The following is a 23,841-nucleotide window of genomic DNA, read 5'->3' as shown; positions in this document are numbered from 1 at the left end:
ATTGATGCTGATCGATCAAAGGCCATTAATTCTGCCATCGGCAAACATCTGTTGGATAATCCGATTTGTGCGAATAATTATCGAGACGACCGATTTCGAATCGTAGGTCGAGGCCGTTCACAATTCCATTTGTGTGCCTTGGAATCAACTTTTATCAAAATACACCAACCAAAACTCCGTCAACAAAAGGAGTTCGTGTATCACCTAAAAATAGTACATTGAACGCTCTCTCATTCGAAATTTCATGCTGGTGACGTCATATTTTGTGATACGATTGTTGATATACAATGTTCTTTCCAATTCTCTACTGGTTGCTGACGATTACCCCTGACGAGTGTCAGCCGAAAATATTCGGGTTCATTTCAATATGAATATACTATTTAATTGGATATTTGTTGGCGAATGCATGTCAACAAATTAACATTGAGGACGCATATCTCATAACCGTAGCTCAACTAGTACACTGGCACAAAACAGCCCAACACAGAGGGTATGCTTGGGTTTGAAGCTAAATTTCAAGTTCAAGTTTCATGCTTTATACAGAATGTCTCATGAAGTGCAATTTACAGCCTTGAGGCTGATGGCACATCGCCTTCATTATCGCAGCACTCTGAAAAATGGAAGCTGTAAAATTATCTTGACATTGAAATTTAAACTTTCATACTTTTCCTTCATACCTCAGTGGGTCGTATTATTGCATCCAAAACATGTAGCATATAATAGAAGCAATGTTTCTGTGAAGTAGTGACCCACAGTATTGTCTTCTCAAAGGGCAATGAAATTGGTGTAGTATAAAAACACCATATTATCCTCAATGTGGAATATCCCCGATTTGTGTTTTGTAGTGGCATAAAAGGTACATATTTGAAGTTTACAAATCATCGGTACTGTTATGACTTCATAATGAGTGGTGCTTGAGCACTCGACTCCACTTGAAGTCAAATACTCAATTTTAAATTGAATTACTTTAGATCAGCGGTGTCAAACTCAACATGTGCCGTTGGCCAGGCCAGTCAAATGATTCCAAAATGCTACCTCCAAATCCATGCTCTAGTTTTTCACTTAAATACTTTATTATCAATCCTATTACATTATATATCGGATCATAGTGATTCTATTCTAGCAACGCAGCTATTAGTTAATACCGTAGTTTGCAAAATACGACAATTGGCTGGTTAAATACAGTGGCTATAATGTCGATATGAGTTGCTGATTTAACTGTAAACGTGGTGCGACCGCAGGTATTTTAATAGTATTTTTGTGTAACTATTCTAGTCTCCACGTAGCCGGCATATAATGGTTTCTCATTGCCGTTTTCGCTTCTGCCGATAACGGCATTTTGATCCATATTTTCATAAAAGTCTGAATATGGTGTGCCCATTTTTGCCTTCTTGGAATTTGGTGCCAATACCACCGACGTGCTCCTAATTGGACTACAGCGAGACCATAACACCACTGTCGGATGGTTAAAATGCGGTCTATGAGCATGCTCGACATTTGCTGTAGCGAGGGATAAATTTTACTTGAAATCTCAGAATCACCTTGCGTTGGTCTTACGTTTGACACCCCTGAATTAGATACTCAATTTTGCCCAACTTTATACAATGGCATTAAAACACACTGCAAGTCCTGAACGATGCGAATGCACTGGTCATACAATCAAATGTTTTCTTTCATCTATTTGCAGGACCTGCCGGTCTGCATGCACCGTTTGTTACGTTGCTATCACCACACAGTGCCGAGGTGGAGTGGTCGGAACCATCTGTTACCAACGGTCCGATTATACGATATGAAGTACTTTTTCCTGATCCAAGATTTGAGCTCGAAGGGAATACAACCTTCAGCTTGACAGCAGAAGAGTTGATCCCTTTCACCGACTACCAAGTAGGGATTTTTTGTTTGAATACTGAATGAAAATGAATTAATTGGTATCAGTATTTTCATGGTGTAATGAATTTTTCGAGTGAACTTGGCAGCATAATGACTACACTACATAAGAATTCATTGCAGTCTTATTGGTAGTCGTAGTGAATTCTTCTTGTTGAATCCGTTTATTCTCTTGAAATTTTTGTCTTAGCCAACTGTAGAATAGTGAATAGCAGGTCATTATATAATAGAGAAAAGGGGAATAATGGATATCAAGCTGCTTCCAGTCTGGGAAGCAAGCTTGCAATTCCTATGTCCCATTAAAATATTTTAACTTATATCATTTCCCTGCAACGCTCCGAGTGCCTTGTCCAATACCGATGTTTCCGACATACTCAAGACACTACACAGCGGACATTTTTGTGTTCCTTCATAGTGCGTCTGATCTATTTAGTATGGTCCAAAATAGTCGAAAAGTCTACATCCTGATGTTTGAGATATATTGCATGGAATGATATAGTTCCTATATTTTCCATTCCTGAGTTCACTCGTCCCTGAATCATGAAGCAGAATTTGATTTCTTTCTAATACCATCGAATACATCAGGTCTCTATAATTGCGTGTACCGAGGGTGGATGCTCTGAAAGTCCAACGTCGGATGTGACCACTGATACCACCGCTCCAGAACAGTTAGATCCACCTCAAGCTGTTCCAATCAGTGAAAGCTACATTTCGCTTCAGTGGAAGCCGCCAAAATATCCAAATGGCCCAGGTATGGTGGGAAATTTTTATATTATCCTTCATTTTTGTTTCAACTCTAGTTACAATTGTCGTGGTATAATATACATTTAAACTATCTAGATCAGTAGTGCTCAAACTTTTTAGAGACGCCCTCCTTCATGATAGCAAAATATTTCGTGCCCTCCTTATCGTAATATCGCAAAATAATGGAATGGAAGGTTATGACTGTTGATGAGAGAATTCTCGAATATGAAATTTGAACTATGCACAGCAATAACTATGAATTGTAGGTGAATCACGTGATTTTTTTCTTCAGTTGGCTGCACTTTCGCGACCCTCGATGCCGAGCGAGATAGTGTAATGGTTATGCGCCCAGCTTCTCGATCGGTAGGTCGTGGGTTCAATCCCTGGCCGGGTCAGACCAAAGACTCTAAAACTGGTATCCGCGGCTATCCAGCTAGGCGCTCAGCATCCATGGATAGCTTGGAGGAGAAAAATACGGTGGTGCAGACGAGATGACCTTGCTTAAAGGTCGTATCGCATCTCCATCGTCAAAGAATCTCGATGGTGCCGGCGAAAATAAATCTGATCTCTCTCTCTCTCTCTCCCCTTCAGATGCGCATCCCCCAGTTTGAGAACCACTGATCTAGATGTTAGACAAATAGACATATGCCCCTGAAAAATCTAAAAATTTCATTAAAATTTGGGGAATTATTAGATTGTCTGGTATCACATAATATTGATAGTTTAGGTTCAATGCGAAATTGTTGTTATTATGTGTGATTTTATGTGGACTAATTCCGGGGCCCGTGTAACATAATATTCTCACTTATAGCCTACTTATAATCTTCCCAGTAGTGACTACTAATAAAGTACTGCATTCATTAGTGTCTAAATAAATAATCTCATTAATCTGATTTTAGTGATTGCTCAGAATGTCAAAGACACTCTTTTAATCATATTCTTTTGTCTGTAGTAACTGTAGTTTGCATACTGGTACTCATTTTTTTCTAATGTTTCTTTAATGTCTGTTAACCATGAATCTTAGTATATCACACCCCATTTTTGTCGCTCGCTTTTTTCTATACTATCTTCTTTTACTTTTCATTCCTCCTCTTTACATCGCCTGGGCCAAGGTGGATGTCTGATTCCAAAGACTACTCCAAGTCGTTTCAACAACTTCCTATCTTTTCATTATATCGCAAGTGGTGTATTGAACTGATAAAATTGCTAATAAACCGAACCACGCCACTATTCAAATGTGGGGTCTGTCACAGCAGTGCCGTGTACGATAAACGTGGTAGCCTTGTGCCGCATATAACTAAATCACATCCAAAATCTCCCGTGTGTAAACAGCATTTGTCAAGATGCGAGTCATTCAAAATAACAGTAGTCCTACATGACCATGGCTCTAACACAGGGGTGGGCAAACTTTTGAGCTCGCGGGCCGCATTCAACATCTGAATCCGTTCGCGGGCCACACTACATAAAATTGGGATTATAAACAATGTTCCCTCTAAGCTGCGCACGTGCGCAAATGCGCAGTGCTGACACGGTATCAGCGCACAGAAAATCTAAGTTGCCCACAAATAATCCGAAGTGATGACCTTTTTTTTAGTCGTTACGCACTGTTGTCCAAGGGTCTGCGCAGTGAGTTGGTGAGTGTGTGTAAAAATTAAAGGGAACATTGATTATAAACCAAAACGCAATATTGGTATTTGATTATATAGTGAGGACATGGAGATAATATATGTGCTTATTTTAAACCAAACTAAACATTGCTTTGATGATATTGTACACGCGTCAGAAACACAGTGACAAGATTTCATAGGCTGGTCGACCTCAATAACCAATTTGTCAGAACTATAGAGATGAAACTAGGTTGTCCCGATTTTTAGAACGGGATTGAAATTAAAATCTGTGAGCAGCGATCTGTTCATACATTTAGGCTACTAACTCCACTTTTGGTTCAGTTCCAGGACACACAATGCTGATAGCATCATAACCATGTTAGCTTCAAACACGCTTCTACTATGTGTAGATAAAATATAAATACCCCTAGTCTACGCATACAGAGAATGAATCTACCTAAGACACGCGCGAATCCATTTTTGTAAGTACATCACTGAAATAATTAAAACTGGAAAAGCCAGCTGAAATCCCACTCGTGATCCGAATCAAGTCAATCTCGTTTAGGATTTCTGTGATGTTTAACAATTGAAACCTTTCAAACTGCGTGGGCCTTGAAATCGGGCTGATGACATGGAAGGTTACGACTGTGGATGATAAAATTTTGAAATATGAAATTCAAACTAAATACAGAGCAATAAACAGGAGTTGGATGTAAATCGCGCAGAGCGCGAAAAATTTCTTCAGTTGAGCTCAGCTTCGCCCCCTTAAATTGCTTTCACGCCCTCCAGTTTGAGAACCACTGTCTTAGAATTATCATGGCGAAATTTATCAAGAAAAAGTTTAATCAAGTCCCTGCATTAATTCGATTTTTGGTACGCCTTTTATCAATATTTAAAGGAGGTATCTTTGGACTCTCGCGGGCCGCACAGAACGGAGTTGCGGGTCGCATGCGGCCCGCGGGCCGTAGTTTGCCCACCCCTGCTCTAACACAAGCTAAGTAACCCTCAACTCTAACTCGCTATTTTGAAAATCTGTTGTTACATATATTTATTTAACTTAAATTCTGCACTGTTTAAACTCTCGCTATTATTCCTGGATGTCGTAGCCAGGCGCGTACCCAGAGCGCGAAAAAAAGGGGGGGGGGGGTTTGCATTACAAAATTGGCTATTATGACGTCATCATTAGGATCACTCGTCTCCACGCCATGGCGAATATTTACGATATTGTATAGTTTAATAATAAAAAGAGATTTGCGGTGAGTGGGAGATGTACGAATACGATACAGACATTGCCTGAAAATCGCGTTTCTTTCACGGTATGATTGAAAGAAATTCGTAATTGCTCACATTTAGTCATGAGCCAGCAAACGCCGCCCGTCTCCAAGCGCCTAGTTCCGGCCGGAGATGCGCGATTTTGTTGGTTTTTGACGATATTATGCACACGGTCGGTAGTATCGCAGCGGACGAACAAGCGCGGAATAAGGCGGTAGCATAAACGAGGGCGATCGCAATCGCCACAGAGAGGTGTGGTGTGAACAATGTACGTCGTACACGAATGTGTGCTTTTCGATGGCTTTACTAGCCGTACAGCTGAATGTGTAGTACGCGCGAAGGTAATTAGACCTTAATTGCAAGTACGCAAGTCAGTCAATTAATACAGAGTACACACTGGGATAATAACTTGATCGGCAGAGAAACTTGTCAGCCGATATAATTAGGTTAACTTTACTACTAGGCCAACTCAATTCTCCCGTTCAGCGACAACACAGGCCTGTATTTGGACGCCAGCAAGCCACCTAACAATCGGGAACGTGGATTGCTAGGCTTGTATTTTGAAATGTGAATGCCAATCGTAGACCATTTCTCGCCAATAATCGCGAAGACAATGTGGATTTGAGAATATCATTGTCGTACTGGTGCCGCCGTGTCTGCGTCTCGTTGATCAATCAACACGCCGTGCAATTCTTAATTACGATTTCAAGGCGAGCAGGTGCAGCGAATTCGCGGGCGATGTTGATTGCCGACAACTTCGTCTTTGCAATTACGTATCGCGTCGGCCAATTAGATTAGATTTTCCTAAAATGCGTCTCTCGTTTTAGCAAGGCGAGAGAGAAATCGAGGGAAGAAAGTTGATAACGTCAGCAACTACCGCTGAAATGTAGCTGAACAAGCGCAGAATTCGTATGGAATTAGCGAAATATAATGACCTATTTTATCCTTTCGACTAATTCGGCGCATGATTCCAAGATTTGGTAGGGGTTTTAGTCCCCTTAAATAACATTAACACGTCATATTCGCCTTCTCATACGTAAAAACGAATATGTTAACTTAGTAAATTAGCAAATATTAGAGGCTATATTTTACATCAATTTTTAGGATTTTGAAAAGGGGGGGGGTTTCCACCCCCTAAACCCCCCCTGGATACGCCACTGGTCGTAGCATATTGTATTTCCAAATATACTTTTGTGAATAAGAAATTCCTTGATACAGGAATATTTTACGAGTTGACTCGGACCAAAACTGACCAGCCACTGTCTCTGCCTCCGCCTGATGACATCGGCATCCCTGTCACGATCTACAAGGGACCCGATTTATCGTACCAAGATAAGGGCCTCGAAAAGCATACCTCTCTTGTTTACAGTCTATCTTGCTTCAACGTTGAAGGTAATTTTCAATATATGCTTTGTAATTCTATTAAACGAATTCACTATTGAATATGATTTACATATCGATACTGATATAAAATATTGCCACTAAGCACAATTAAACCTCGCTATGTAGAAAATTAATGAACGATCCTGGCAGCTTCAATGCGCGATTGATTATATTATTGCAATAGATTGTTGATGCACAGATCAGCTGATTTCATGCGACTTGAAACCGTTTATTTGAAGCCAACTACTTACGCCTTGAGATGAGATGCTGCTTTGTTGTATCATAAGCGTGTTCACTTAAGATGACAAATGCTAGGTGTAAAATTATCATTCACTGCACCGAGGTAATGCAGGATTATCAAGGTTGCAGTAGGACTGGGATAGCATGTGATAACACTTGAAATTGGATTGGTCAATGAAATACCAATTTCATATAGCAAATCTAAGGATCAAAAGTATGGCATTCATTCATACCAGGACGTCTTGAATTTTGATGATTTTGAAGAAAAGTAGTAGTCCTACTCTACTGCAGTCAAAAAAATATTGACAGAATTTGAGTCTCGATTAAGAAGAAAACCTACAAATAATAAAAAGCGGAAGTCTCGTCAGCAGGTGAAGTTCTTTCGAGGTACAGAAATTTTACGCGGTATCTTTTCAGGATCAGTCACGTCCAACAGTACTACGGTCGTTACTCTGGGTGGTATACCGATACGTGCACCACGGCCGCGGATAACAGTTTTGAACCACACAAGTATCCGTGTTGTATGGGACGAGCCGTCGATATATGACGTGCAAGTACGTTTTACGGATTTACAATAAACCATATGTTCTTATAGGTAATTTTTCCACTTACACCTTTGAACTGACTATCGTCACTAGCCAACGTCAGTGATACAGGGACTTAAATTGGAAGTTTCGGAAATACTTTGTCTGTGTCACATAATAATAACAAAAAAAAATATCTGGTGGACAGTGTAGTATGGAGAATGAAAAACGGTATGAACATATTGTTTTATGTAATTCTGAAGATCTGTATCCCAGGGTTGTGATGAATCGAGTCGTGACTTGACTCGACTCGAGTCACGATTCTCTGATGACTCGACTCGACTCAATTTGTGCATTGACTCGACTCGAGACTCAGACGGCCAAGACCGACATTTCATTGTAATTTCGTCTATTGGTACGGGTACTTGAAAATGCGACCAGAAACTGCTAAAATAGAGGAAAATTAGTATCTTGTAATGCGAACCATTTGATATCACCAAACACAGTTATAAAAGTGGGTTCAACAAGACTTTAACAACTGGCAACTGACCAGTCAAAACAATGACTTGGACTCGGACTCGAGTCAAAACACCATGACTTGAACTCAGACTTGACTCGGTGGTGAATTGAAAATGACTCGACTTGAAACGAGTCAAAACTATGAAAGTGAGATTGACTTGCGACTCGGAGCCTTGAGACTTGGTTACAACCCTGCTGTATCCCAAATGCCAAAGACATTTTGAAATTTTTTTTTAAAAATGCTAATAAAAAAACATTTCTTTTCTATAAAACTGTAGGGCGAAGTCAAGTCTTATTCTGTGGAGTGTACGGCTGAAGGCGATAGTCGCAGAGTAATAGATACTCTGCCCAATGTCACCTTTGTGGTTCTGAACAGTCTACACCCAGGGATGGTGTACTCAGTAAAGTTGACTCTGGATAACGGCGCTCATCGAGTGTCGTCTGAAATCGTAACGGCAAAAACAAAAGATGGAGGTTCGTCCGTGCAGTTTGCGATTACCTGGCACTTCGCCCTTTAGACCTTTGAATTTTTGTTTTTAGCACCTGAGGGCATGATGCCTCCGGTTGTGTACGGGCTGAGTGCGTCCGAGCTTCACTGCAGTTGGCTGGCACCTTCTAACCCCAACGGTGACGTGATTGGGTATTATATGTACGTCGATAACGTGAAAATCGACATGAACACGAACATGCCTAGTTCGTACGTTCTCTCCGATCTTCGGCCATTTACAGTTTATAACTTGCAGGTGATGGCTTTTTCGTGTCTTTTATATCAATCCCGACAGCAGGCATCAGTCGCATGAACGCTCAGACGAGATCAAAGTAGTCAACATTGCTGCTTAAGTACAAGTAGAAGTAATGCTGGAAACTTTTAGTCAATTGAAAGTAACAGTAGTGGTTTCTACGACACGCCAATGCATTGTCAAATAGAGAGAGAGAAATATTTATTGATTCGTCCAACCGAAACGAAAATAACATTGACGCATGAAATTTTAACAAGATACTTAACGGTGTAGGACTGGGTGTAATCTATATGACTCTGTGTAGGGTCAACTAGTCTGATCACACCCTGCATTAACAATTACAGATATTCTTCATAAATTTGGTTACAGTTTGTTGGGATTATCCAATTCAGCGTAGCATAGGTATGAAATGAAAGGTTTGAAGAGTACTAACTGTGTAGTTTTGAAAATTAGATTCTGTCGAGATGCCTATGGTGTTTTGTAGCAATCGACATGTTAGCTTTAGCAGACGACAATGGCGGGTGGAATATTTTGGTAAAAGAATCATCTACTTCCATGCAGAGTGCGCGCAAGAGCGATGCTACAGATAAATTTAGAACTGAGCACTGACGTCATATTTTTGTGATACAAATATTGATATACAATGCTTTTTTCCGAGTATCTACTAGTTGCTGAAGATTACCCCTGACGATAGTCAGCTGAAAGTATACGAGTTCATTTCAATATGAATACACGAAGTAGTTGTATATTGAAGTTCTGTACCTGAAGCTTGTGATATTTGAAATCATAAATACGGGACTAACAACAAACAACCCACTGTGTACCTTGACAATACAGATTGAGGCTTGCACTCAATATGCGTGTGCTAAGAGCGAGGTCACCAAGGCCACCACCCAAGAAACTCTGCCAGAGTTGTTTGGTGATCCCGTTGCAAAGGTGAGTGTTTTGGGTCGTTGTAGCCAATCTTGACATCTTTGAAAGCCCGTCTGTGAATCTGATTGATATTGTTTTCGTGAATTCCGGGCTCAAAGGCGCCATTTGAATGTATGACTTCTTTAAGATATTGGGAGCACGTGAGGTAGAGGTGACCTGGAATCCTCCTAAGAAAGCAAATGGAATCATAAAATCTTACGAAGTCCACCGCCGTAGCGTCGTGCCTTGTGATGATATGTGAGTGTTGTATTAGAGCTTATGCAGTGTTTGCGTTATTTATTTTGAAATTCACGCGGCAAGGAGTATGGGGGCAACCACCACCAAATCTCCTGACGACCTGAAGAGGAAAATGAGCAGGTGTTGTGAAATGTGCATGTGATGCTGATTGTTGTGCTCGATAAAAACTGGCAAAAACGGTCTTGTTCCAACGCAAGCTTCGCGTCATTCATCTGTTTTTCAGTTGCCAAGTCAATTTTGTTCAACAGTAAGTTTTCTCATCACGGGAGTTCCAATCTGTGGGATAAGAGCCTTTTTCAGGAAGCCATGAAGGAATATGAAAATAACATAATATCATCCCTAAATCCACTCCGCTTTATACCTTTACAAGCCATTTATTTCAAATATAATGTTTCCTATTAATTTCCTACGGTTGAAAATCTAGGGGCCATAGATTGTTTTAAATTTCCGAAAGGGCACATGGTATTAAAAAGGTTGGCTGCTCATTTGCGACAGCCACTGTAAACCAATCGGCTGCCCTCCCCAAGGTATAGGCTATGTTGCTTTGTATATATATTCAAAAGTCTATGGTGAATGGAAGTTGTCATTAACGTCAATTCCTCTCGGCTGTCTCTATCTGCAAGACTTGTCAATTCCACCAGATTTGGATTTGTAAAAATGATGTGTTTTTAGTGAACCAAAAGATGAAACCAAACATTGTATTTATATCGGTTGTAAGAAGAACGAAAGACCGTGCGGTAACACTTGCTACTCTCCATTGACGAAGGTATGTAATAATATGCAGTATCCTGGTACACTAATGCATGACGTTCAACAACTAGTTTGTCCGTTATATTATCAATTGCCAGGTTTAGGGTGCGATTTATTGTCATTCAATATCTTGCATTTAATTTTGGTACCTCTCCCTGAAATGAAAAATATGGGCCTATGTCCGGCAGTGTTGGGATCAAGTCACTACCTTCGAGTCACGAGTCATCTCGAGTCATTGCAGATTTTGACTCGAGTCAAGTCAAGTCAATCGATTTTCGAAGGTGACTCGAGTCAAGTCAAGTCACTCGATTTTTGGAGGTGACTCGAGTCAAGTCGAGTCAAGTCAAGTCAAGTCACGAGTCAAGTCACAATTCAAGTCAAATTGAATCTTCGACGTATGAGTGATGATTCAAAGTCGTAACATTTTGCCAGCTGCGTGAAAGAGATTAATTGGCCATTTAGCTTGAATCAAATAACGAATATAAAGTTAAATATACAAGCAAAAAGGCGATGTATCGCACGCGCACACGTAGAACTGCTAATCAAATACGTCATTAACTAGTTACATGCTACAGTCTGTTATTATCAGCCAGAATAGAGGATCGAATACGAAGCTTCGAGAAGTTTAAACAAATTGATATGGTACTACACACCACCCATCTACGCACATCCGTGAGAATATGAACGTATAAACCATATTCATTCGATTTAAATCATAGAGGAGGGTTGGTAAAGGTGGGTACTGCTCAATGTAAGTGCTCAGTCGACTAAGAAACAGAGATACGTTTCTATTAATCTACTACTACTACTACTACTACGACAACGTATGCCGTGATCATTTCGTTCGCGGTCAATTTATTTGTGATGTAACAATGGAGGACCAGTGAAACGTACAATAAGTGAATGACTGACTGGTTGCTCTCACAAGTGTCAGCGCCGTATCGCGAATAATCCGAACGTGCACATGATACAATGATTTAGTCGACACTGTTTGCTTATTGATGACTTGAAATTGACTCGTAAATTTTGCTCCGAGTCACGAGTCAATCCACATTTTTTAAGCGTCGACTAAGTCAAGTCAAGTCATTTTTGCAAAGTGACTCGAGTCAAGTCAAGTCATACGAAAAAGTTGACTCGAGTCTGACTCGAGTCAAGTCATGACTCGAGTCATCCCAACACTGATGTCCGGGTACCAAATAGTCCTGTCTTTGCAAACTGAACCCAGCAGTACACAGATGCGACCCGCTATATACCGTATGCAAGTAACAATTATTATTGAACCGCTACGAAATAATACACACTACACATTTCATCTAGATAACATCATAATCGATTGAACGCTCTGATAATAATATACTCTCGTTACTGCACATGACCGCCAAATTCATAGCCACCGTCTTCAGGTGTGTTGCGAAGGTATCATTTTCTCGAAAACCACCGGGTACGAATGCTGTGGCGACAAGTACGTGCGATCAAGTATGAATGCGACAGACGTGTGTTGCTCTGGAAAATTCTACTCGGCGATGTATACTTATCAATGCTGCGGAAACAGATACGTACAGGTATGCTCGTGGGGTTTTGAATTCTGTCAATGTAGGACTTTGAAAATATGATTGTGGTTATGGTTGAGACAAATCGTGTAACTGGCACTGTCATGCTTTGTGTGATTTCCCTACATTTGTAGTTTTGACGACTTTGACTTTAGCAGTAGGCCTACATGCTCCCTGGGTGGATTGGCTATGTGACTCTATTGTATCGACCATCTCCTTTATACTTAGCTCCTCTAGATATCACTTTTCTCCAAATTTCATTTTTGTTTGTTATTTTGTTATATTCTCTCACTACTCGAATCGTAGTGCCCAACCCTAATCGTTATCTTCCTAGGTATTACCCGGAGAGGTGTGTTGCGAAGATTGGACCGAAGACCGCGTTACAGTCGGCGCCGGCGATACGTGTTGCGGTGTTGTGCCGTACTTTTCTAGCGGTATCCAAATATGCTGCGACGGGAAGCTGCGAAACGGATTCAATCAGCAGTGCTGCGGAAATGAGGTGCGGCTCATTATGGATATATTTTGTATGCGGCGAATTTTCTGATACCATTGTCAATCTCTAAAAACCGGTGTTCCTGGTGCCCAAGTTATCCCCACAGTGTATTTTTCATTTACTAAGAATTGTTTTATCTTTATAATACAATATTCAGAGGCGGTCAGTATCAAAGCACATCTACTTTTTCAAAGTACTCAAGCGGGTGGTAGCCAAGTCACACGGTTCCGAGTCAATATAAGTTTTATAATTTTGATCCGACTCAAGTCGAGTCATTTTCAGTCAAGTCTAGTCTGAGTCCAAGTCATCTAGTAGAGGGTCGAGTTTGAGTCATAGTGTTTTGACTCGAGTACGACTCCAGGTCATTATGTTCACTGTTCAGTTTTCAGTTCAATCCACTTTTTTTTGACTCTGCTCGAGTGATATAGAATGGCTCGTATTCATAATATAGCAATTTTCCTCAGTCTTAACAGTTTCAGGCCTTACTTTGCAAGTATCAGGACTGACAGATGAAATACCAATAATGTGATGACTTTACTATTCGTCGAAGTTACAATGAAATGTCTGCCTTGGCAGTCCTAGTCTCAAGTTATATGATTTGATTCAAGTCATGCGGAATGACTCAAGTACAAGTGTCGTGTCAATAAAAAAAATTGACTCGAGTCATGTCGAGTCACAAAAAAATCCAAAGTCGAGTCATTACAACCCTATACCCAAATGGATTTAGACTACTTCCAATTCTAGTTTATTTTTATACTTTGGATTTTGTATTGCAGAAGAAAGTACTTTGGGATGTGTTTCCATCTACTTTATGAGTCAAATTGCCATAACAACTAGGCGAAATAGCCTCAATCGCACGATTTTGTACTGTTGTCAGTCATATTGCATTGGTCGCGAAAATGAACCCTTCAATTTCAAAAGTTCAATACAATTGAATAGTATAATCATATCGAAATTAACCCGAACTTTTTTGGCTGACACTCGTCAGAGGTAATCGTCAGCACCTAGTAGAGAATTGGAATGTACATTGTATATCAACAATCGTATCACAAAAATTTCGAGCGGGCGATTTTTAAAATGTTGACATAACACCGGTCGCATCACAAAGTCAATGTCCAAAACGCCATATCCAAAATGACAAACGTCCACATTGTTGCTGGATTATTTACTATGTGCGTTGCGCACTGCATCTTTGATTTGTAAAAATATGATAACTTGCTGATTCCTGTTCGCATAATAAAGGTCATGCATTTTTGACAATTTCAAAAACTGGCAGTAGAAGGCACATTGCACAGTTGAGTATATCACTGAGCATTGAATGGGAAACTGTATGTTATTTAGATAATCGATGCCGACAAAGTGTGTTGCGGGACGGAAAATGCGAGGCATTACAACAAAATGCCTGATCACGAATGTTGCGGCAACACCTATATTTCAACAGAGTCCGCCATTTGCTGCAAAGATGCTATTACCGGGGCAGAATCGGTGAGCAGATTATTAGTGATATGAGATCAGGTCACAGAGCGTTCCGATAAGCTTTTAAATGTTACCTGATTTACACATATTTAGAAAATTTTGATATCAATATTATCGATGGAATTGGACAATTCGCCGTCAATCAGAAATAGCAAAAAGAATTAGGAATAGAAAGTGTGGATTTGTCAAATACTTGCACAGAACTAGAACTAGAATCATGCAAATCAGGCGAAATTGAAATTATGACCCTGTTTCCGTTTATCAAAACAAAGTCTGGATACACAAATATAATGTTCACATTTCACCAATGATCCAGACTTCGCCATCATACAATGCAGTTATTGACATCTAGAAAGTTACTATATGTGATAGATTGCAGAATTGCCGGTGGAATAAAGAAAAATGTAAGGTCATAAACATTCTGGACAGATTTGTGCAAACTACTGGATTTTCAAAATGATCAACTAGAACTAGAACTACTCACTTTTCACAACTAGTAACTAGAAATAGAACTACAAATAACGACCTTCAAAAATCTGCAACCAACGAACTAAAACGCAACTATCTATCTGATTCAATTCATAAGATACTCAATAATTTAGATGTTATCGGAATCAGATCTTTTTTCTCTCATTTTTGACCCCAAAACCCACCCCAAGGGTATGACACTGTTAGCAGTGCTGAGCTGACAATGTGAGCTAGTAATAGCTGCACGAACATCACACAGCAGAACACCTATATCACGGTTCACACCGAAGGACGATACGTGTTTACTAGTTTCTAGTGCCAACTAGGATTAGAACTACTCACCTTTCAAAATCTGGAAACTAGAACTAGAACTACTTCAAAAAGTCATTAGATTACCAACTATATTAGTAGTTTTCACAAGTCTTACTCTGGAACATTGCACGGTTCGATTCCAAATCCAGATGTTGTACGTTCAGGTTCATCCCTCTGATGAAGAGACGAGGAATAGCAAAAAATGCTGCTCCACGCGACTGATTCCGGCCGAATTGAATTGTTGCAACGGTCGTGGGTATGATACCCTTACTCACGTATGCGCAGATTTCGGTACCATATCGTCTGCGGACCAAACTATGAGATGCGGGACCGGAACGGTTTGCTCGGTCAATCAGACGCCGTCTTCGTTTTGCGACAGGTTTGTTATTTTTCTGATTAGGAGTGGCATACTGGGTTCTTGCTTACATCAGTTATCTCAATGCAGAGGCTATTTAGTCCCTTTGCTGCATCACAATTTTACTCAAAAAAATGAAGCAAATATATCCTGAAACTAGTTTCTGCTTTATCAAAATCAAAGTGTGAAGAAGAATTAGTTGTGCCTAACAAATTATTAAGTGAAGTAGGCTAACAACATAACCACTGTAGTATGTAGTGTAGAGTAGATAAGTAAGTAGATAAAATTTATTTCAGTGCTCCGGACAAGTAGAAATACTTCGTTACTGACCATCACTGCCATTATTTTTCATTTAAAAGTAATTCAATCCGTTTATGTTGACTCTATTTCCTGAGAGTCAGCCTTCAAATAGAATACATCACTATGGATATATACATAGACATATTTCAAATCCGATTACAGATGCGATTTCGATATCGACCGGTACGATTGTTACGTGTCAGAAGGAGTCAAAATAACGCAGAAGCTGACGGAAGAACATTCCTCCATGTGCACCACGTCTTTCCTGATGGTGTACGCGGGAGGCGAAGACAAGCATTCGTTTCTGGGTAATATTTCTGTTCTCTGTCACTCAATTCTATTGCTTCGAAACGTTGCAAGGCTGTGAAGGTATCGGAATGTGTCACCGAATTCACTGGAATTCAAACACCACCGTCGAACTGTAATCGAATTAAAATCATTGACATCGAAACAGCATGGAAAAATCTTACTGATTCATTCCCAGCCACATATTCATTTATCACTAGTTATGCCGTCATTACAATATGAATCACATTAGAATATTTACGGAATCACATTAGAATATTTACGGATTTGTGTCCACAAGAAAAACAATGACAGTTATGCGTCATAAAAAAAAATTTATATCTCCTGATCATGATCATTTCATCTTTTTTTGTGGCCATGGTGCGGACTGATCACAGAAATTTCTATATTCGTAGCCTTTTGGTCAGTATTTTGGACGCTATTATGCGACCAATCGAGGTTTTCAAAGCTCAGAAATGATGAGATAAGATCAGTCAGGTCTCGTAAATCAACGTAAAGCACTATTTGAAGAGACTCTTGGACGTAGGCTACATAATTTCAAAATACAGCTGAATAATATATATTCAATTTTCAATATTTCAATTCATATTGAAATAAACCCGAATCTTGTCGGCTGACAATCGTCAGCAGCTAATAGAGAATTAGCAAGAAAATTGTACACAATTGTGTATCAGCTTCCTGGAGGTACAGAACTTCAATATACAATTGAATAGTATATTCATATTGAAATGAACCCGAATATTTTCGGCTGACACTCGTCAGCAACTAGTAGAGAATTCAAAAGAACATCGTATATCAAATATATATTTTGTGCTACGATATTTGATATACGATGTTCTTTTGAATTCTCTACTAGTTGCTGACGATTACCCCTGACGAGTGTCAGCCGAAAATATTCGGGTTCATTTCAACATGAATATACTATTAAATTGTATATATAACTGATGCATATTACTGTATATATTGTTGATATACAATGTTCTTTCCAAGCTAGTTGCTAGTTGCTGATGATTTTTGTCACTGTCAATACATCTATTCATCTGTAAAGCACGATGTTCCAGCGAAATGCCTGAGTTAATCAATGAATCCTAGGCAATTTTGAATTTTTGCCTCTCTTTGATCAAAGCCGGCTTTCATATGATTGCCATTGCAAAGACTGTTCGTTTCGGACCGATTTGCTTTCCAGACCAGACCGTGGACCCGTTCACCCGGTACGAGTACAAAGTTCTGGTATCCAATAAGATGGGATTCACAGAAAGCGGCACCGTCGCCGTGACAACGTTCCAGTCTGTCCCTGAGGACATCGGACCACCTGAATGGACATCGAACAGTCAGGACACGATAATTTTGTCGTGGAAGAAACCGGCAAAGCCAAACGGTAGCCGATTGCTATTTCTCACTGTTACAAAATTGTAAGGTTGCTTGTTCTCACTAAGAAAACCGTTTATGCATACGCCTTTTTGGATGCTGAATCCAAAGATGTCAGTTATAATTTCTGATTAACTTTAACTTAAAATGTAAAAGCTTGTTTTCATTTTTGTATGCAGATCTACATATATCAAGTTTTGTTGCACTTTATTGAACACACCAGTGTATTTATATAAATGCCATATCGCAAAAACTAAAGATAATCAACAAGTTTTAAGTAGATATTCGTGATCAGTAACCCGAAATTAGCCAGGATTGGCCTCATTTTGTTTTAGAAGGAAACTGCAAACTGACTGTTGACCAGTGTAATTAGAAAATTGTAGATGTCTTAGCAAATTCATAGGCTCGGAATGATTGACCCGGGGTTATGTGTTTCACATGCTGCTATGTGTTTGTCAATGACTAAGAAACCCTAATCTGATTTCTGATTTGGCATAGCCAGAATTAGTTGCGTTTGTGCAAAGTAGGATCTACCTTCCAACCAAGGAAAGGCATGGATTGGAGATGGCATGAGTATAATTCCTCATCTGTAATACCTTAAGCAAACATGGCTGTACTTGGGTAGTTGGGTATTGAGAAAATATTGCTGTTGATCATAGCTTACTGGCAATACATGCATAATTGAATATGCTTTGTGAACAGCAGAATACTTGTGATATTTCTGGTTGCAGAATTGCACATCAATGTATTAATTAATCCCGCATGGAACTACCTCTCCTGACTTACATAATATTTCCAATGATCAGGAGCTTAGAACGCTGAGTCCAATGCTTAATATTAACGGGTATACATACACCCGAAGTGCTCCTAGACAAATCAAGAATGAAAAATACCCACAATCAGTATGTGCAATATAAAGTAACATAATAACCACTGTAACAATGATTAGAAACATCGTGGCAAAGAAAAATACATTTATATATATCAAGTTCCACGTCGGTCTTATGCTAATGATGCATTGTAACAAATCAGGCCATAAATAGCAAACATTGAACTGTTTTGCAGGAGAGATACTGCGATACGCGCTGGTTAGAGACGGTCTGGAGATATGGCAAGGCCAAGATCAGGAGCACATCGATAATTTCCAAATATTACCGCTGAAGAGATATACCTACCAATTGAAGGTACTGATGTCTTTGACGGTACATGATTACCTTGTATCATAGTCATGAATCAAAGTTTTCAAACCGAATACTGACTCACAGTCAATCTGTTTAATATAATATTTCTGTGTCTCACTTATGCCAGTAAGTTTTTGGAAAAATTCAAGATACAAGGGAAATGTGGTTCACGTTGTGATAAGTAGTGACGGTTTCTTGCGTTTCCTTGAATTACCGGCAACCTTTTGATGATTACAGGCCTGCACTTACGTTGGCTGCGGTCGTAGCCCGCAGGTTTTCGCTACTAGTATCCAAGGCGTACCGACAGAAGTTTTGCCGCCCGTGCTGTCGGTTGAGTCTCCTACAAATATTTCAATTAGTTGGAGCCGTCCCGCTGAAGCTAACGGCTTGATTATCAAGTGAGCTTTTTTTCTCTCGTCAATACCAATGTCAAGTACTTTGATATACCGCTGTATGATATGCAGTCAACTAGAAAAATGATTATCGCTAAGCCAGTGGTGACACTAGTGATTTTGAAGATATACAGGAAAAGCTCGATATTACTTGGAATTCAGAGATCAAAACAAACCTCATATCCATTATAACTCAACGTTAATTCACCAAAAGGTATACCCTGAACGAAACTGGTGTTGGCACGATCTTTAAAATGGACCCCGTTCTTGAAGACTTCTCGCTATCTTACATGCATTCTGAACTGCTCCCCCACTCTACGCACACATACGTTTTGACCGCCTGCACCATTGCCGGATGCCGGTCCAGTAAAGAGGTACTCATTCCGCAGCATATTGTAGTAATAGGAAACAAGGACATGGAAATGTGTTACAGGTCACCGTCACCACCTTTGAGGATCATCCGAGAGGCGTGTGGACCGTCCCTGCCGTGTTGGTGATCAATACGACGATGGCGGAAATATTTTGGAAGCCGCCAAAGTGGCCCAATGGAATCATCCGAGAATATAGGTCTGTCGTTAGGACAATCTATGCAAATAATTAGTGCTACTGTCTTTTCATTTTCTGTTTTTAACTAACATTTGTTGCAGTCAGATTGTTTAAAGACAATGTATATGTTTGATGCAGATTGGTTGACGCTAAGGTCTAATCAATCATTCCTATCCGATAACGAATACTGTGCATGCATATTTTCTGCATCATCATTATTGCTTTTTTGCTTGTGCTATATTTCGATCTGATGAAAATACAGACTCTCAATCAATCTCTCACCTCATCAATAATATCACTAGTTCTCATTACATAGCTGTTGAACTGGTCGAAATAGACCAGAATTCACTGGTGAAGAGGCCAGACTGCCACAATAAAACGCGCCTCCTCATCATTGATCCTTGATTAATAGTCGGAGAACATTTGTCCTTGCAGCCATCCGATACTGGCAAACGTTTTTACACAGCAGTGTCTGCAACCTTATCCTATATTTTCCGTTTTCCGTTTTGTTAAGATTGTTACGCCGGGAGATTTCTGACAACACATCGGCAGGTGAAGACTCTCTAGATCAGGTATGCTTGAAGATTCAAAATTGTTAATTCGATACTGATCTCGATCTTGCATTAGGTAAAGAAAATTCAGCAATTTGCATTCGACAACAAACCTTGCTATCATTGGATTGTTTTGACTTTTTTGGTATTGTTTGGCGAGTTCATATACAGGAATGGAACCGCTTTGTAAATATTCCTTTGCAGATACTCTATCTCAGTTATGTCTCTAAAATAAGACTTATTAATTATATTAATCAGGTCTAAGCCTTTTAGAAAGTCTGTTATTTATTATTTGACTGCTGAAAGCAATTACAGTCTCAGACATCTTTACCTTCAGCAATCTTCTTGATAGTGTTTCCAATGCACATATGAGCATTGCTGTCCGAGGTTTATGATATTGGTACACCATTCTGATCTTCTTACAAAGATTAATGCCGTATTCTTTCACAGCAACTTGAACTTATATACCAAGGAGGCCCTGAAAAACTCAAGTACACTGATACTACGGTGAGCATGTCAGATTATCTGTTTTTCTGATTTGACAATGGTCGTTCTTGTCTGACTGATATTTTCTGAAATCTCAAAAACATACGTTGTCTGTATATTTCCGAATCCTGCTCCGAATTTCTAATTCATGTCCGAATCCAATGAAATGTAGAGCGGACGATACGCAATTTTACCACTTTAAGTGCAACTCCAACTCAGAAGATCTAATCAAAAATTCCAAATCCATTTCTGTCAATCCTAATCCAGCCCATGCTCATATCCACTACATGACCAGTAAGTATGCAATTGCTTTCATTGTAAAAATGTTTCTTTTGAGTTGATTTTGGGATTGCATTTCACATGGGTAGTGTTGACATCTAGCGGATTGCAATGAAACCTGAAAGCACTCATCGTACCAATATTATATTCACACATGTGAATATTATATCCATCAAAATTTTATTCATGTTCTGCTAATGCATGAAACCTAATGACCGCATCTATGTTTTGTAATCATTTCAGCAATACGAAAAACACCAGATTACAATAAAATGAAAAATTGGATGAAGTCAAAACGTCTTGAAATATATAGCAATGTCCCTTTCGAATTCTCTGTCTCTCCAGTAATTATTTGAAGAGGCTGCTGAAGGTACAGAACTTCAATGTACAATATAAAGAAGAAGATAATCGCTCCATCAAATATGCCGCACCTGATTTGTGGAGCAGTAGCTCGCCGGCTATCCGACAATCATAGATGTTGTGAGAAGGAAACAATATTCGTAAGCAGTTTATTACTTCGGCTTAAATGAACTAATACCTTGACTACGATGCTCGCAATACCGACAGTTAGACATCAGCAACATAAATGAAGAACAGTTCTCAGTACGCGAAACAGGTAGACAGTCTGCAATCATTATAGTGCACGCCAGTTCATTAAGACGAATGATCATTAACACAGAAAGGTAATCACAACAAAAATGAAATCGGAACCAATTAAACAACAAACATACAACAATAGAGCATGTACACATACAAACGATTTCTACTGAATCAATACAAGTTGGCCCTCTATTTTACCATACCACGACCTGACATATTGCTCTAGTTTTCCATTACTTTGCATTCACTGTGCAAGTGCGCATACTTTCTTTTTTATATCGCCTTCCTATCTTTCATTATATCGAAATTTTGTGATGTATCGAAATGATGAAATTATTAGCAATAAATTGAATTGAATTGAATTGAATAGTATATTCATATTGAATTGAACCCGAATATTTTCGGGTGACACTCGTCAGGGGTAATCGTCAGCAACTAGTGAAGAATTGGAAAGAACATTGTATATGAACAATCGTATCACAAAATATGACGTCACTAGTATGAAATTTCGAATAAGAGCGCGTTAATGTACTATTTTTAAATGTTGCACGAACTCCTTTTGTTGTCCTTTTGTGTATGCTGATAAAAGTTGACTGCAATTGTTTGTAAATTAGATTTGTTGATGAATTTGCAATAGACCGATACTTTCAATTTCTCTATTCAAAATAACTTATTTTTGCCTTCCAGTTGGAATCGGGTGTCACATACGAGTATGTTTTGTGGGCGATCAACAGTGCGGGGGTCGGAAAAAGCGAGCCGCACCGGGTGAGAATGCCGGGGCATGTTCCGTCGCAAATACCCAGCTTGGACGTGAGAGTGACCGGTGCCAACACCCTGCAAGCATTCTGGTCCGTCGAGCCAGACGGGATGGACATTCCCGAAACGTACTCATATTTTGTGGTGGTATATCCTGATTATGCGGCAGGTGATGATAAGCCGCGCGGAAGGCGTAGAAGAAGTTTGGAAGGTGAGTTAAGGACTACTTTAGCTTACAAGTATTAAGATTACAAGTACCATATTTTAAACAGACTTAGTATAGTCTTAACATATTGTGTAATACTAGCAATCATAAAATTATGAACAAATTGAAACTGATGTTTTAAGGCGATTAACCAAATATGACACACTCCTGCACACAGGTATCTAGTCATGTCACGCTCTTTCTTCTTACTATTTGTAACTAAGCCGATAATCTCTGTTTAGTTGTTTTAAAATTCATTGTTTAGTCCAGGTAGTTCTTAAACTGGGGGTCTGTGAGGGGAGTCTGCGAACTAGTTTTGGGGGTCCGTGTAAGGGCATTCGTCACCAAGAAACTGCAAAAACAAATACTCCTTTGAGAATAACGTTGTGAGCGGGACTCAGACTATCCTGTCAAGTCTTATTTTGGCCGTGGAATAGCCTAAATGGAGTTGAGTTTGATGTGATGACCTTCACGTCACCGACTATTGCAATTTTTGGGGTATGGACAACCGCCCACAAAATCTGAATGGGTCCGTCATCAAATAAGTTTTAGAACCCCCAGTTTAGACGCAGCGATTTTGCCCGTCCCGCATTATCATGACATCGCAGAAAGTAATTTGGATACACAGCGATACTACTGTGTTTTGCTCATCGAGTCACTAATAAACTTTAAGTATGCAGTAACCGATATGTATGATTGACTTGGTACCAGAGTTGTAATGACTCGATTCATGTATCTACTCGAGTCACGATTTTCAGATGACTCGACTTGACTCAAGTCATTTTCCCAAAATACGGAAATGACTGGACTCGACTCGGTCAATCTGCGTATTGACTCGACTTGGACTCAAGTCAATGCGCATGACTCGAACCAAGTCATATGACTCAAGACTCAGACGGCCCAGACCTATATTTCATTGTAATTTCAAAGAATAGTAAAGTAACAACACTACCGGTATTTCGTCTATTGGTATTTGTACTTGAAAATTGCGACCATAAACTGTTGAAAATGGGGAAAATTAGTATATTTTACATGCGAACTATTCAATGTCACAAAACAGAGTTAACAAGATTTAACAAGACTTTAACTCGAAACTGAGCAGTCAACGCTATGAGTTGGACTCTGACTCGAGTCGTAATAACATGACTCGGACTCGATACTCTGCTCGCTGACTTGGACTCGGACGTGACTTGGTGCTGAATTGAAAATGACTCGAGTCAAAATATTAAGAGTGGGATTGACTTGTGACTCGGACTTTTGTGATTTGGTTACAACCCTCCTTCGTACAATATTCTAGGCCCAGGGCATTCAGTTTTTACTGTGTCAAATGATGCAATATCCGTAAAATTAACCACCCTCGAGTAATAAGTACAAATGGGCA

The 23,841-nt window shown here is 39.6% G+C and overlaps 1 protein-coding gene across 3 annotated transcripts in view; it reads left to right on the top strand.

Annotated features, from left to right (window-relative positions):
- Positions 1 to 23,841, top strand: part of LOC145451061 (usherin-like) — an 85,145-nt gene that overhangs the window by 39,583 nt on the left and 21,721 nt on the right. For 2 of the 3 annotated variants that reach the window (XM_080329542.1, XM_080329544.1), the window contains 23 exons: positions 1,688 to 1,884; positions 2,473 to 2,638; positions 6,729 to 6,902; positions 7,551 to 7,687; positions 8,455 to 8,650; positions 8,717 to 8,919; positions 9,754 to 9,852; positions 9,977 to 10,086; positions 10,150 to 10,206; positions 10,759 to 10,852; positions 12,240 to 12,398; positions 12,721 to 12,885; positions 14,221 to 14,364; positions 15,300 to 15,514; positions 15,953 to 16,098; positions 17,283 to 17,474; positions 18,530 to 18,648; positions 18,883 to 19,043; positions 19,252 to 19,411; positions 19,471 to 19,604; positions 20,098 to 20,155; positions 20,585 to 20,641; positions 22,187 to 22,466. In XM_080329542.1, coding sequence (XP_080185668.1) covers positions 1,688 to 1,884; positions 2,473 to 2,638; positions 6,729 to 6,902; positions 7,551 to 7,687; positions 8,455 to 8,650; positions 8,717 to 8,919; positions 9,754 to 9,852; positions 9,977 to 10,086; positions 10,150 to 10,206; positions 10,759 to 10,852; positions 12,240 to 12,398; positions 12,721 to 12,885; positions 14,221 to 14,364; positions 15,300 to 15,514; positions 15,953 to 16,098; positions 17,283 to 17,474; positions 18,530 to 18,648; positions 18,883 to 19,043; positions 19,252 to 19,411; positions 19,471 to 19,604; positions 20,098 to 20,155; positions 20,585 to 20,641; positions 22,187 to 22,466 — 3,423 coding nt within the window. The remainder of the gene's footprint in view (positions 1 to 1,687; positions 1,885 to 2,472; positions 2,639 to 6,728; positions 6,903 to 7,550; positions 7,688 to 8,454; positions 8,651 to 8,716; positions 8,920 to 9,753; positions 9,853 to 9,976; positions 10,087 to 10,149; positions 10,207 to 10,758; positions 10,853 to 12,239; positions 12,399 to 12,720; positions 12,886 to 14,220; positions 14,365 to 15,299; positions 15,515 to 15,952; positions 16,099 to 17,282; positions 17,475 to 18,529; positions 18,649 to 18,882; positions 19,044 to 19,251; positions 19,412 to 19,470; positions 19,605 to 20,097; positions 20,156 to 20,584; positions 20,642 to 22,186; positions 22,467 to 23,841) is intronic. The other variant, XM_080329543.1, reaches the window with a different exon arrangement.

This window comes from Botryllus schlosseri, chromosome 11 (genome assembly GCF_051294905.1).
Source record: "Botryllus schlosseri isolate E-star chromosome 11, Bs_hap1, whole genome shotgun sequence".
Classification (NCBI taxonomy): domain Eukaryota; kingdom Metazoa; phylum Chordata; class Ascidiacea; order Stolidobranchia; family Styelidae; genus Botryllus; species Botryllus schlosseri.
This window is presented reverse-complemented; position numbering and strand designations above follow the sequence as displayed.